This window comes from Globicephala melas, chromosome 3 (assembly GCF_963455315.2).
Source record: "Globicephala melas chromosome 3, mGloMel1.2, whole genome shotgun sequence".
In the NCBI taxonomy this organism is placed as follows: Eukaryota; Metazoa; Chordata; class Mammalia; order Artiodactyla; family Delphinidae; genus Globicephala; species Globicephala melas.
The window spans coordinates 161614453-161627892 of record NC_083316.1 but is presented as its reverse complement, the minus strand read 5'-3'; the positions used below and the strand labels follow the sequence as shown (position 1 = coordinate 161627892).

The 13440-nt window shown below is 57.0% G+C and overlaps 1 protein-coding gene across 9 annotated transcripts; it reads left to right on the top strand.

Annotated features, from left to right (window-relative positions):
* The first annotated feature begins 1579 nt into the window (after positions 1–1579).
* On the top strand, positions 1580–13316 carry HOOK2 (hook microtubule tethering protein 2). Of its 9 annotated transcripts, none has more exons than XM_060296974.1 (22): positions 1580–2234; positions 2755–2840; positions 2910–2982; positions 3935–3985; positions 4075–4207; positions 4302–4369; positions 4872–4934; positions 5258–5338; positions 5435–5595; positions 5680–5820; positions 7064–7265; positions 7557–7667; positions 8343–8430; positions 8814–8883; positions 9589–9726; positions 9820–9907; positions 10106–10140; positions 12105–12187; positions 12270–12370; positions 12537–12647; positions 12713–12787; positions 12876–13316. In XM_060296974.1, exons 1-22 carry the CDS (start codon positions 2190–2192, stop codon positions 13023–13025), a joined length of 2154 nt encoding a protein of 717 aa, XP_060152957.1. In that variant the 5' UTR covers positions 1580–2189; the 3' UTR covers positions 13026–13316. The 9 variants fall into 9 exon arrangements, 7 of the variants coding, with proteins under 7 accessions (XP_060152957.1, XP_060152956.1, XP_060152955.1 ...); XM_060296973.1 differs by having other exon boundaries at positions 12267–12370; XM_030879942.3 differs by having other exon boundaries at positions 1581–2234; positions 12267–12370; positions 12716–12787.
* Positions 13317–13440: the final 124 nt, after the last annotated feature.

The following is a 13440-nucleotide window of genomic DNA, read 5'->3' as shown; positions in this document are numbered from 1 at the left end:
CACCCCGTCCTTAATGGAGGCCTCCAGATCATTCCCCAAACTTGGGGGCTCTCTCCACCGAAAGTGGGGGGTTTGAATCCTTCCCCCAAATAAAGGATCCCTGCTTCAAAATGAGGGTTTGTGACCCCTCTCTTTGGATTGAAGGCACACTGATGCCCCCAACAGTGGGGTTCCCTGCGTCACATAATAGGGATTGCTGCTCTTCCCTGCCAACGTAGGGAGCTCCCTTTCCCCCCAAACATGAGATTCCTTGCCGCCCCAAATGGAGGGTTGTGACTCCTCCCCCAGCGTGAGGGCACCCAGACCTTCCTTTAAATCTGGGGACTTTTGGCTCCCTGAACATCTATAACGCCTATAATATCATGGCAACGTTAAAACAATTCAAGTCCATGCTCCGAATATTTAGATTCCTCCTAAACATCAAGATCCCTGCGGGTTTTGCAAGTATTGGGGACCCCACTCCCAAATATTTGGCAGTCCTAGCATGTCTCCCAACATTGGGCAACCAGGTCCTCTCACAAATAATCCCAGCCTCCTCTCCTTGTAACAGCCATAGCTCCGGCTCACCTTCCACTTCTGCCTGGTGGCAGGGGGGCCCCGCTTCCCCTTACTGGCAGCACCCTCTCCTTAGTGGGTGCGGGATAAGGGAATCAGCGGCGGCTGTTCTCACGCCCGCCGCCGTAAGGCAGCCTTGTCCGGAAGCCGGCACTGTTGGCCCTTGTCCCCTTCCTCCCTACTCCCCCCCACTCCACTCTACTCCCAGGGGATGGAGGCTGAAAACAACTCGGAAGGGGACGTGGGTGTGTAGACGAGCCTCCAAGGCCCCTGCGTGCGTGCAGTTGTGCGTCTGAGTGGGCTGTAACCTGGAGTCTGGTGCTAGAGTGATTGTGTTCCTGCGATGGTGCGGGGAGCGGAGGAGTGCGGGGGGGAGAGGGGAGCTGTAGTCATCCTGCTCAACCCATTCGGGGGCAGGGTCGCCGAAGCCAGACTCTGGGTTGGAGGGAGCAGCTCCCCGCCCCTCAGACCTAGACCCACCCCCAAAGCAGAGTCCGCCCCTCTCTCTGGGTACAGCTAATAACCTCTAATTACTGCTCATTACCTCGCCCGCTCCGCAGGGGAGGGACTGCCGGGGAACTCAGGCGTCAGAGGTCCGGTGCTTTAACCCCTCCCTTAAAGCCGGATCCACCCAGAACCTCTGTTTCCTCGCCTGCGAACCGGGAATTTAAAGAGCACTTGCTACCTAGAGTCGTGGAGATTTCAACCATCTATATATTTAAATCGCTTAGCGGAGAGACTGCATTTTGTAGGCACCCCATAAATGGTGGCTGCGATTTTATTGTTAACTAGTATTGTTAGCACTTTTCCTTTAAGCCCCCTTCACTGCCCAGACGGGGTCTCAGAGTGGGCCCATCCTTTTCCCCGTAGGCCGCGTTCCTGCTGTCTGGGCGCCCCGGGTAGGCCGTGGCGATCAGGGCGGCCCTGTCCTGGGTTCTGAGGGAGGAGGGCCCAGGCGCGGGGCTCAGGGAGGGGAAAGGGCAGGGAAAGCTCAGTGGAGGACGGATCCAGGCTAGGCAAATAAGTCTGTCCGTTACCTAGGACATGTGTCTGACCCATCCTGCCGTCGACTTAGAACCCAAATCCCCTTGTCTACCCCTAGGCAAGACTATCAAGTCACCTACACTGGGAAGAACCCTTTAGTGTTGTTCCCCCTCCAAGTCCATAGAATATATTAAGACCTGCCCCTCTCCTGCGCAAAGGCTCTGATCATAATGTGGCTAGACAGCAGAATTTCTTTCAGCCGAAGGGAAGGGACGAGAATGCGCCTGTACAACAGGGTGGGGCAGCTCCGCCTCCGATGAAAAGGAACGACGGTGAAGTCTCCGTTACCCCAAAAAGAGCTCGGGGAGGAGGGGAGGCGAAGCCACCCTTGGGATGCGCAAGGCTGGCCCAGACTGACCCCTAGCGGCAGGCTGGCGCCCAAAAGCTTCCCGGATCTAAGATGGAGGGTCTGAAGCCCTAAGCTGGTGCCGGGAGGAGATCACGTGTCCAGGGCGGGGCCTGCGCTTAGGGGGCGGGGCGGCGCTCTAGGCCGAGCGGGAGGTCGGGGCTGCGGGCGCTCGCTGGTGGCTGATCTGGACGCCGCTGCGGTGGCAGGGCTCCGCGGCCGGGGTTGAATCCAATCGGGAGCCATGAGCGTGGACAAGGCCGAGCTATGCGGGTCTCTGCTCACCTGGGTAGGTCGGGGGCGGGGCCAGGGACAGGTGTACGCCCTCTCTTTTCGCCCGGGAGCCCCGACCTTGGCTCTGTGCACCCTTCCGTCCTGGGGCAGGGAGGAGGAAGGGGTCGTCGGCCTGCCAGGCCGTTGCACTCTGGCCTGAGCACCTGACCCGTCAAGTGGCAGGTTTCCGTGTAAAGAGCAGGTGAGGCCACGCCCCTTGGTGGCTGGGTCATGTGGGGCGAGGGCACAGGTGAGCTGGCCTGGTCACGTGGTGCCTATGGGGACCAAGTGACTCGCGGTCTGACCTCGCCTGGTCGCGCGGGGTTTGTTGGGCAGAGGTATAATGAGGCCACGCCCCCTCCGGTCCGTCCAGGTGAGCAGAAGCCACTCCCCCACGGAGTTGGCTTGCTGAAGCAACAGGCCAGCCGCCACCCAGCACGTGAGGGTCCTGCTGACCGGAAAAGTCTGTAAAAGGGGTTTTGTTCCGTGGTCCCAGGCCCTGATAATGCCTGTTGCACTTTCCTCTCCCCCACCAGTTGCAGACGTTCCATGTCCCGCCCCCCTGTACCAGCCCCCAGGAACTGAGCAGTGGCCTCGCAGTAGCCTATGTGCTGAACCAGATGTGAGTGGGGCTGAGGGGGAGGGTCCCAAAAGGGTCCCCCAGCAGCTCATCCCACCTTCTCACCCCCAGAGACCCTTCCTGGTTCAACGAGGCATGGCTCCAGGGCATCTCAGACGACCCAGGTCCCAACCGGAGGTTGAAGGTGACAGGTGGACTCATGAATGGGGGACAGACTGGTGAAGAGTTGATCAGGGAAGGGTCAGTTAGACATGTCCTGGGTGATGGACAAACAGATCTGGACAGGAAGAGGGACAGATGTATGGTGACCAGCCAACTATGTATTTATTCCTTCATTCTTCTATTAAGCAGGCCTGGGTGTGCAGCAAGGAATAACTCAGACAAAACCCTGCATACACAAACATTAACATTGACTTCCAATGGTAATTAGCTCTATGAAGACAATAAAAGCTGGGCCACGAGAGAGAGCAACTGAGAGTGGGTGGGTGGTTACTCCAGATGGGCTGATCTCCATGTAAGATTTGGAGGAATAGCATTCCAGACACAGAGAGCAGCAAATGCAAAGGCCCTGAGTTGGAAATAAGCTTGGTGTGATCGAGGAAGGGCAGGGGGGTCAGAACAGAAAGCAAGGGGGCAGGAATGGTAGATGAGATCATCAAGGGCCTGGCAGGCTGGAGCAGGGAAGATAGATTCTATTTTAAGTGCTGTGTAAAGTCAAGGAAGGATTTTAGTAGAGGAAAGACACAAACCTGGCTTGGGCTTTAAAAAGCTCCCTCTGGATGCTTGTAGAGAAATGGAGGGGTAGGCAGCAAGAGTGGAAGCTGGTGCAATAATTCAGGTGAGAGATGATGATGGCTAGGGTCAAAGTGTAGTGGGGCAGGTGGTGAGAAGTGACTGGATTCTGGGGACACGCGAACAAGATGGGCAGGTGGGTAAGAAGGGCAGGCAGCCAGACAGGTCACTCCTAGGAGAGGGGACATACAGACAGAGAATGGGGCTAAACAAGATGACATGACAAGGGATTGGGAGGCGAGACAGAGAAAAAAAGAATGGGCTAGACAGATTCAGGGTGGGGGCTGCTTGGCCCCTTCTGGGGGGATTTGGGACCCTGGACACAACTCCTTGCCCCTCCCCAGGTCAACAATCTGAAGACAATCTTACAGAGCCTGGTGGAGTACTCCCAGGATGTGAGTAACTGTAAAGGGATTTAGGGGGTTGGGTTGGGAGGAGGGGGGATCCGTCAGCCCCTGATACCCCTTCCTCCTCCCATCCTCAGGTCCTGGGGCATCCCATTTTGGAGCAGCACCTTCCAGATGTGAGCCTTATTGGCGAGTTCTCCGACCCAGAAGAGCTTGGCAAGCTGCTTCAGCTGGTGCTGGGCTGTGCTATCAGTTGCGAGAAGAAGCAGGGTATGGGAGGTTAGGGGGTCCCTAGGGGAAGACCTGAGGAAACGCTTCTTGCCCTTCCACCCTCCATCTCAGTCTCCCCCACCTTGACCCCCAGAGCACATCCAGAGAATCATGACGCTAGAGGAATCAGTTCAGCATGTGGTGATGGAAGCCATCCAGGAGGTAGGTGGGTATGCCCACTGTAGCGAGGAGCTTCAGGGGAGGGGACATCTCCAAGGCAGCTGGGCACAGGCTCTGCCCTGGTAAGGTCTGGGCTCTGTCTGGAACTCAGCTGGCCACATTTCCCTGTCCCATGTGTCTGCCAGCGCCCCCCAGCTCTAAGTCACAACCTAGCACACTAAAAGGGCCAGGCCTCGGAATTCCCTGGTGGTCCAGTGGTTAGGACTCAGCGCTTTCACTGCTATGGCCCGGGTTCAATCCCTGTTTGAAGAACTAGGATCCCACAAGGCGCGCAGTGTGGCCAGGTGGCCGGGGAGTGGGGAAGGACCAGGACTCCCTGCGTGCTGGACACATGAGGCAGCCTCTGGGCTGGGGTTATTGGGGAGGACTGGCTTTGGGGACAGGAGGATGGAGTAGTTCTTAGTCTGGATTGTAGAAGCCTTGGAGGCTGCCCTCAGAGGGCCCAGTTCATCTCAATGTCCTCCCACTGCACCCCCCCCTCCAGCTCATGACCAAAGACACCTCTGACTCCCTGTCACCGGAAACATATGGGAACTTTGATAGCCAGGTAAGGGGTGGGGACCTTGTTAAAGGTCCGACCCCATTACTGATTTTCAGGGCTACCTAAGGAGCAAGGGCTTGACCTTAAGCCTGTAAACCACTCCCATCCTCCAGGGTCCTATCCTCTTCCCTTGCCAGGTCCCCAGGGTTCCTGAATTGCCTTTTCTCCAGTCCCCTCAGGTCCCAGCCCTCTCTTCTTAGATCTTGAGGGTTTCTTGGCTCCCTCCTCTCTGTCCCTGAAGATCCCATCCTCCGTTTCCCCATTTTCCTCCCCTGGATCCCTGAGTTTCTTGTTTCTCCCCACCCTCCCCCCTCAACTCCTCTCATCAGTCCCGTAGGTACTACTTCCTGAGTGAGGAGGCTGACGAGGGTGACGAGCTGCGGCAGCGCTGTCTGGACCTGGAGCGGCAGGTGGGGCCGAGGTGGGGGTCCACAGGTTCTCCCAGGGCAGGGCCGCCCGCATAGCCCCTCTCCCAGCTCCGGCTCGTCTGTATGCCCTGCCCACAGCTGGTACTACTGTCAGAGGAGAAGCAGAGCCTGGTTCAGGAAAATGAGGTGCTGAGGGAGCGGGTGGGCCGGTCCGAGGGTGAGGGTGCCACCGGCCTCACTTCCAAGAAGCTGCTACTGCTGCAGTCCCAGCTGGAGCAGCTGCAGGAAGAGAACTTCAGGTATGGTCAGTTGGGGACAGGGCCAGCAGGCCAGGGGACTGGGGCAGGCACAGTCCCTTCATGTGGTGCTTCCCCCACCCCCAGGCTGGAGAGCGGCAGGGAGGACGAGCGCGTGCGCTGTGCTGAGCTGGAACGGGAGGTCGCCGAGCTGCAGCAGCGGAACCAGGAGCTGACCAGCCTGGCCCAGGAGGCACAGGCCCTGAAGGATGAAATGGATGAACTTCGGTGAGTGGCAGGTCCCCACCACACACCCCCATTGCCAGAGTGCCCCTCTGATGCCATAGGACCTCTGTAACCCCCAAATTCCTAGTGGGCACCCACAGTGCCCTGTTGACTCCACCGCACTATCCTGGAATCCACCTTGTCCTCTGGACAACACCAAACTCCCTGGATCCATGGTGCCCCCCAGGACCCCACAGTGTCCCCCTGTTATCCCACATTGTATCCCACATACCTTAGAGCAGGGGTCACAAACCCCTGGGCCGCGGACTGGTTCCGGTCCGCAGCCTGTTAGGAACTGGGCCACACAGCAGGAGGTGAGCAGAGGGCGAGAGAGTGAAGCTTCATCTGCCACTCCCCATCGCTCCCCACCACTCTCCATCACTCTCCATCACTCGCATTACTGCCTGAACTATCCCCCTGCCCCCCGCCGGTCCGTGGAAATATTGTCTTCCATGAAACCGGTCCCTGGTGCCAGAAAGTTTGGGGACCGCTGCCTTATAGGATCCCTGTGACCCCAGCAAGCCTAGGGGGTCATAATGCTCCCCAGACCCCACTGCACCATTCTGGGACCCATCATGCCCCAGCATCCCATGGTGCCCTTCAGGACCCCACAATGCAATAACTTTGCCCCTGGTGACCCCTCTGTCCCCCCATCACATGACTGTACCTTCTTATGACTCCACAGCATCCCTGCAAGCACAAAGTGCTTGGTAGGCCCCCATAGCACCCACCCCTCAACCTCACTGTGCCTTCTGTTGCCTCAAAGGGCTCCCCTGTGACCCCCATGGCATTCCTGTAATGTTAAAGTGCCTAATGAGCCCCTACCATACCTTCAAGAGCCCCACAGTGCTCTGCCTCAAAGATCCCCCATGACCCCACCACGGCCCCTGTACCCACAATACCCTTGTTAGGCCCATAGATACATCATGACCCCAAAGTGTCCATGGGGGCTCCTCAGAACCTCTGGGCCCCATCATTCCCCCTGTAACCCCACAGTCATTTTTGTGTCCCCCAGATTCTGATTTTGACCCTGGGCTAACCATTGATGTTTAGGGCTCCCTTTATGCTCCCTAATGATTCCCCCAACGCCACCAGGCCCCGCTGACCCCTGACCCTCATGACCCATCACCTTGAACCCAAATGCCCCAAGGCTGACCTGACACCTTCCCCTGCCCTGAGGGCCTCGCATCCAGGCTGAACCCTTGACCTCAGACCCGCCTCCTCTTCCCATTGCCCCCGCCCGCAGGCAGTCGTCAGAGCGCGCAGGGCAGCTGGAGGCCACGCTGAGCAGCTGCCGGCGCCGCCTGGGCGAGCTGCGGGAGCTGCGGCGGCAGGTGCGGCAGCTGGAGGAGCGCAACGCCGGCCACGCAGAGCGCACGCGGCAGCTGGAGGAAGAGCTGCGCCGGGCCGGCTCCCTGCGCGCCCAGCTAGAGGCGCAGCGGCGGCAGGTACGGGCGGGGGCCTGGACCTGGACTGGGGTGGGGGCTTCTCTTGGCCGGCCGCTGACTTTAGCTCACCCTCAGCGTGGTGCTAAGTCCTTCCACCCAGCGTCTGCTCCCATTTTTATATAGAGGCCACACCCTTTAGGCCAGCCAGCTCCTCCCTAGGCTTGTAAGCCCCACCCCTTAAGCCTCCTCCAAGTTCCCTCAGCTGGTCCCTCTGGCTCCGCCCTTTCACCTTGTACTCAGTCCCTGCCCCTCCTTCCCACCCTGCTGTCCTCTCCCCTCTCCTCTGTTTAGGTTCAGGAATTGCAGGGCCAGCGGCAGGAGGAGGCCATGAAGGCCGAGAAATGGCTATTCGAGTGCCGCAATCTGGAAGAAAAGTATGAGTTGGTGTCAAAGGAGAAGGAGGTGAGGCTGAGGTCCCTCCACCCAAGCCCCACCCTGACCATCGTGGCAGAGCCCATTCCCTAGGACAGCAGTCCCCAACCTTTATAAGATTTTTTTTAAGGGAACTTTATTATTTTTATTTATTTATGTTTTGGCTGCGTTGGGTCTTCGTTGCTGCACGCGGGCTTTCTCTAGTTGCGGTGAGGGGGGCTACTCTTCATTGCGGTGCGTGGGCTTCTCACTGAGGTGGCTTTTCCTGTTGCAGAGCACAGGCTCTAGGCGCACGGACTTCAGTAGTTGTGGCACGTGGGCTCAGTAGTTGTATCTCACGTGCTTGGTTGCTCCGCAGCATGTGGGATCTTCCCGGACCAGGGCTCCAACCTGTGTACCCTGGATTCTTAACCACTGCGCCATCAGGGAAGCCCAGAAGTGCCCAACCTTTTTGGCACCAGGGACCGGTTTCGTGGAAGACATTTTTTCCACGGACTGGGGGTTGGGGGCAGTAATGCGAGCAATGGGGAGCTATAGGGAGTGGCAGACGAAACTTCACTTTCTTGCCCATCGCTCACCTCCTGCTGTGTGGCCCTGTTCCTAACAGGCCGCGGACCGGTACCGGTCTGCGGCCCAGGGGTTGGGGACCCCTATCCTAGGAGACCGATCCAGCCTCAAGTGGCCTGTTGCATCCCGTCCCTCCAGCGGCTGCTGGCAGAACGGGACTCCCTGCGGGAGGCCAATGAGGAGCTGCGCTGCGCCCAGTTGCAGCCTCGCGGGCTGACCCAAGCCGGTGAGTTGGAGGCCCATCCCAGGGCCTGGGAGATGGCTGGCCTGGCCTTACCTGGTCTGGTGTGCTGTTAGGGCAGGCAGAAAAGGCAGTGTCCCAGGGCTTGTCTAGGTTGGGGGCAGAGCTAGGCCACATTGGAGGGAGGCTAGAGTGGAAAGAGGTGACATGGGCTGACAGAAAGCAGGGACTGTGTATCGGGGCTCTGGGTGGGGCAAAGGCAAACCCAGGCCAAGGATCATGGCTCCTTGTCATGCCAGGGGTGGGGTTTGGGTCAAGTCAGGCTTTTGGCCGAAGTTGAACCCCCAAAGATGCTTCTCGGAAAGAGGATCCTAGGGATGGGGACAGAAACTGTGCAGCCACCTGAAGACTTTTCACACATTCTCCAGACCCTTCACTGGATCCCACCTCACCGGCTGTGGAAAACTTAGCAGCCGAGATCCTACCTGCGGAGCTCAGGTATCCTGGGGTCACTCAGAGCTCTGGCCCCACTGGGGCCTGCCAGTGCCCACCCTCAGCCCCGTCCCCAGTACAGGTATTTACCACTAGCCAGGCCTGCTCAACTTGGTTCCCAAGTCCTAGCCGGGCTTCTAGGCCCACTCACTCCTAATTCTGCTCTTACCTGGCCAGGGCTCTACCCCTATTGGTGCCTCACCTCTTCAGGATCCGTCCTGAGTGCACAAATTAGATCCAACCCATCTGTCTCCATCCCCCAGGCAAAAATCCTTTGCTCCAGCCCTGCCCACATTGGGTTCTGCCCCCAGGATACAGCCCTGTCCTCAGTATATTCCCTGTTAGGTTCACTGCCCTGTGCGCTGCCCGTAAGAACTCCCACCCCAGCTTTTCACTTTTCAGTGTCTTACTTTACCGGCAGCCGCATCTCAGTGTTCTAACCCTCTCCTGTAGCCCCACCCTTCCCTGGCCGCCACCCCTAGACCCAGCTCATGGCTCCGCCCACTTTGCCCCCCAGCCCCACCGGCGCTCCGCCCACCCATGCCTAGGCGCTGTCCCCTGTACTCTAACCCTACCCCAGGGTCTGGCTGGGCTCTTCCCCCAGGGCTCTATCCCTCTCCTGGCCGCGTCTGCCCAGTTTCCCTGCTGGAGCCTTGATAGGCCTGAGTGGTGACCCATCTCCCGCACTGCTCACTCCTTCCCGGTCCGCAGGGAGACACTCCTACAGCTTCAGCTGGAGAACAAGCGCCTGTGCCAGCAGGAGGCGGCCGACCGGGAACGGCAGGAGGAGCTGCAGCGCCACCTGGAGGAGGCCAACCGCGCGCGCCACGGCCTGGAGATGCAGCACCGGTGAGGACCCACCTGGCGGAGGGGGGCCTCTCACACGCTTGGAGGGGGGCTGAGGGCGGGCGCAGGCACTAAGTGGGCCCCCCAACCCTGCAGGCTGAACCAGCAGCAGCTGTCGGAGCTGCGGGCCCAGGTGGAGGACCTGCAGAAGGCCCTGCAGGAGCAGGGGGGCAAGACTGAAGATGTGAGTGCCCACCTCCTCCCTGCCTGGCCCTCCTTTGTGTCCCCCAATAACCCTTCTCTCTCTTCCCCCTGCTGCCCGATGCCCCGTGAAGTCCATTGTAAGTACCTTGAGCCCAGGGTGGCACCCCCTACCCTCAGTCTGGAAAGAGGTTGGGACCTCTGGAGCCCTCACTCACCCAGTGCCTCTTCTCTCCTCCAGTCAACCCTGCTGAAGAGGAAGCTGGAGGAGCATCTGTGAGTCCCAGAGTGGGGGTACTCTTCGTGGGGGGAAAGGCTGGGGCAAAGGTGTGGGAGGTGGATCCGGTGTCGATGGGGAGTTCTTGATGAGGAAAGGGAGTCTGACGGGTCAGCTCAAGTGGGGCCTTATAGACTAAGGGAAGGCATGTGGAATGTTTTGGGGGAACAATGGGGTGCCACAGAGGAAATTGCAACAAGGTTGTGTGACAAAGTAATAGTCACCTTTTACTTTTGCATTGTTAAAAAGGAAAGTTGTTTTTTTGTGTTTTTCATTTTTGGCCACACTGTGTGGCTTGTGGAATCTTAGTTCCCCAACCGGGGATTGAACCCGGGCCCACATCAGTGAAAGCTCCGAGTCCTAACCCCTGGACTGCCAGGGAATTCCCAAAAAAGGAACTATTAAAAAAAAAAAAGAAAGAAAGAAACTATTTTAAATGGCTATCACATTTATAGTTTAAAAACCAAAATGTATACCGAGCTATACAGAAATAAAGGGTATACCTCTGAGTGCTCCCTCATTGACTCACTTTCCACCCCATTCCACCCTCATTTCTATTAGTTTATTATGGAAATCCTTCCAGAATTTTTAAAGCAGATCCAAATGAATATGAATATCGATTTTTACTATCATTCCTTATTTACGCAAAAAGTAGTGTAATATGTTCACTTTGCTTTCCCTACTTAACAAGTTAACTGGAGAAATTTCTCCTTAAGAATAAATAAAGGAGTCCTTCTTATTTTTTTTTTCACATATAGCAGCCTTTGTCAACTGGGGTTCCATAGGGGAACTAGGCCTTACAGAAAATTATTTTCGTGACTATTTTCTCAGTTCTGCCAAGGATGCAATGAAGCTAAGGCCGACCTGGAACACAGAAAGTTATTTCCTTACAGAGGATGGATACCTGGAGGCATTAGGGCTTAATTCTCCTGTAGAATTCTGGTCCAGAAGGTCTGGCCTATAGCATTTTTTGTAATATTGTAATGTGTTTAACTCATTCTTTCTAGGTATTTGCAATTTCAAGCAATGTAACAAAGTAAACCTTGTCTAGGCATCATTTTGCTTGTGTGCAAATATACACAAAAATGCAATGGGTGGCTCCCAGGGTACATGCCTTTGTAATTTTAGTAGACATAGCCAGAGGTTCACTATTAGATGTTACACCATGTTCCATGTCCGACACATGATAATAGTCTCACCTACAGGAATCTTTGGGGTTTTGCCACAGGTGGCAGAACTGTCAATTATTAGCTTGCATTTCCTTTCCTGTTTTAAAAATGTTTAAAAGTTTTAATTTATTTTTGGCTGCGTTGGGTCTTTGTTGCTGCACGCGGGCTTCCTCTAGTTGCAGCAAGTGGGGGCTACTCTTTGTTGCAGTGCGTGGGCTTCTCATTGCGGTGGCTTCTCTTGTCATGGAGCACGGGCTCAGTAGTTGTGGCTCGTGGGCTCTAGAGCACAGGCTCAGTAGTTGTGGCGCACGGGCTTAGTTACTCCACAGCATGTGGGATCTTCCCGGACCAGGACTCGAACCCGTGTCCCCTTCATTGGCAGGCAGACTCTTAACCACTGTGCCACCAGGGAAGTCCCATATTTCCTTTTGTTTTATAAGAGATTTGCATTCCAGAAAGATACCTGGCTGCTGGGTAGAGAATGGAACTGAGGGGTTGAGAGTAGAGGGGGCTGGCAAGGGATGATGGTGCCTGGACCAGCGAGTGGGCTGTGGAATGGGGAGAAGTGGACAAATGGGAGGGCTGGTCCAGGGCCCACCTGATGAGGGGTGTAGAGGGTTGGGACTCTGATGGCTGAGGAGATGGTGGGGCCAGCGCACATAACCCCCAGGCTTGGGGTCAGGCAGAAAGGTCTGCAGGGACACTTCTGGCTGGCTGGGAAGGCTGTGGCCACCACTAGGAGAAAAGAAATGGGCCCAGAGCTCAGCCTACTGCTGCCGGTCCCCTGCCCGCAGGCAGAAGCTGCATGAGGCAGATCTGGAGCTGCAGCGGAAGCGCGAGTACATCGAGGAGCTAGAGCCCCCTGCCGATAGCAGCAGTGAGTGGGACTGGGTGGCCGGCTGGGTGCAGGGAGCCCCAAGCTTGGCACAGAGCTGAGGGGCCACCTGTTCCCCCAGCAGCCCGGCGTATCGAGGAGCTGCAGCACAACCTGCAGAAGAAGGACGCGGACTTGCGGGCCATGGAGGAGCGGTACCGCCGCTACGTGGACAAGGCGCGCACAGTGAGGACGGGCGCTGGGTGCCCTACACGCCTTCTGCCGAGGCTGCTGCCTCCCATTGGTTCATGCCTCCTGCCCCCACACCTGTCATATCTAATCATGTCACAGACTTTTACACCACGGCCTGTGAGGCCAAGGTCACCCTGGCTGTGTCTTCCCCAACCCCTAGGTCATACAGACCCTGGAACCCAAGCAGCGGCCACCTGGGGGGGCTCCTCCGGAACTCCACACCCTGAGGACACAGCTTCGAGAGCGGGATGTCCGCATCCGGCACCTGGAGGTGGGTGTCCTTGTCCCTTCTCACTGTCCTCAGCATATCCAGGTCCTTGACTATTGCCTCCTTAGCAGATGGACTTTGAGAAGAGTCGAAGTCAGCGAGAGCAGGAAGAAAAGCTGCTCATCAGTGCCTGGTATAATATGGTGAGTGCACCGTTGCCATGGCTGAAGTATTGGGTGGGCATGGCGGTCCTGTGGGCTCACCTGACCCCAACTATGCCCCTCCCTCCAGGGCATGGCTCTGCAGCAGCGAGCCGGGGAAGAGCGGGCACCTGCCCATGCCCAGTCATTCCTGGCACAGCAGCGGCTGGCCACCAATGCTCGCCGCGGACCCCTGGGACGCCTAGCACCCCTGAACATGCGCCCCACTGACAAGCATTGATGGATCTCAGGATCCTGCCACCTGTCCAGCCAATCAGGGCTTAATCCACCCTGGATTCCCCTGACTCACATGGGGCCCAGCATTATGCCTCAGCCAGTTGCTTGAGAGCCTTGAAGTCATAATCTCTGCCCTTTTCTCTCCCAGGTGGGACGAGAGTGCAGGATGAGGCGGGAGGCAGGAATGGGCCTATTCTTTTTAGCAATGTGATTCTTATTCTTGATTTTAGTGAGCTACCAGGGGAGAGAGTGATTTTATATTTGAGAAGAAAGATAATAAAGACTTTCAATCTGACCTGGCTGGACTCTGGGCTCTGAGGGGAGGGAGAGAAGGTAGGCCAGGGGCTCAGGTCACTGCTTTTAAGAAAATCCTAGCTTGTGTTCTTACTAAAGTGTGAGTGACCGATAGCACCCCGTAG

Bases quoted from the DNA above. Each gene is read 5' to 3' on its own strand.
- HOOK2 (XM_060296972.1), top strand. From the start codon at position 2,190: ATGAGCGTGGACAAGGCCGAGCTATGCGGGTCTCTGCTCACCTGG. The intron at 2,235-2,754 runs GTAGGTCGGGGG...CTCCCCCACCAG, and splicing joins GCGGGTCTCTGCTCACCTGG to TTGCAGACGTTCCATGTCCC. The intron at 5,339-5,434 runs GTGGGGCCGAGG...CCCTGCCCACAG, and splicing joins GTCTGGACCTGGAGCGGCAG to CTGGTACTACTGTCAGAGGA.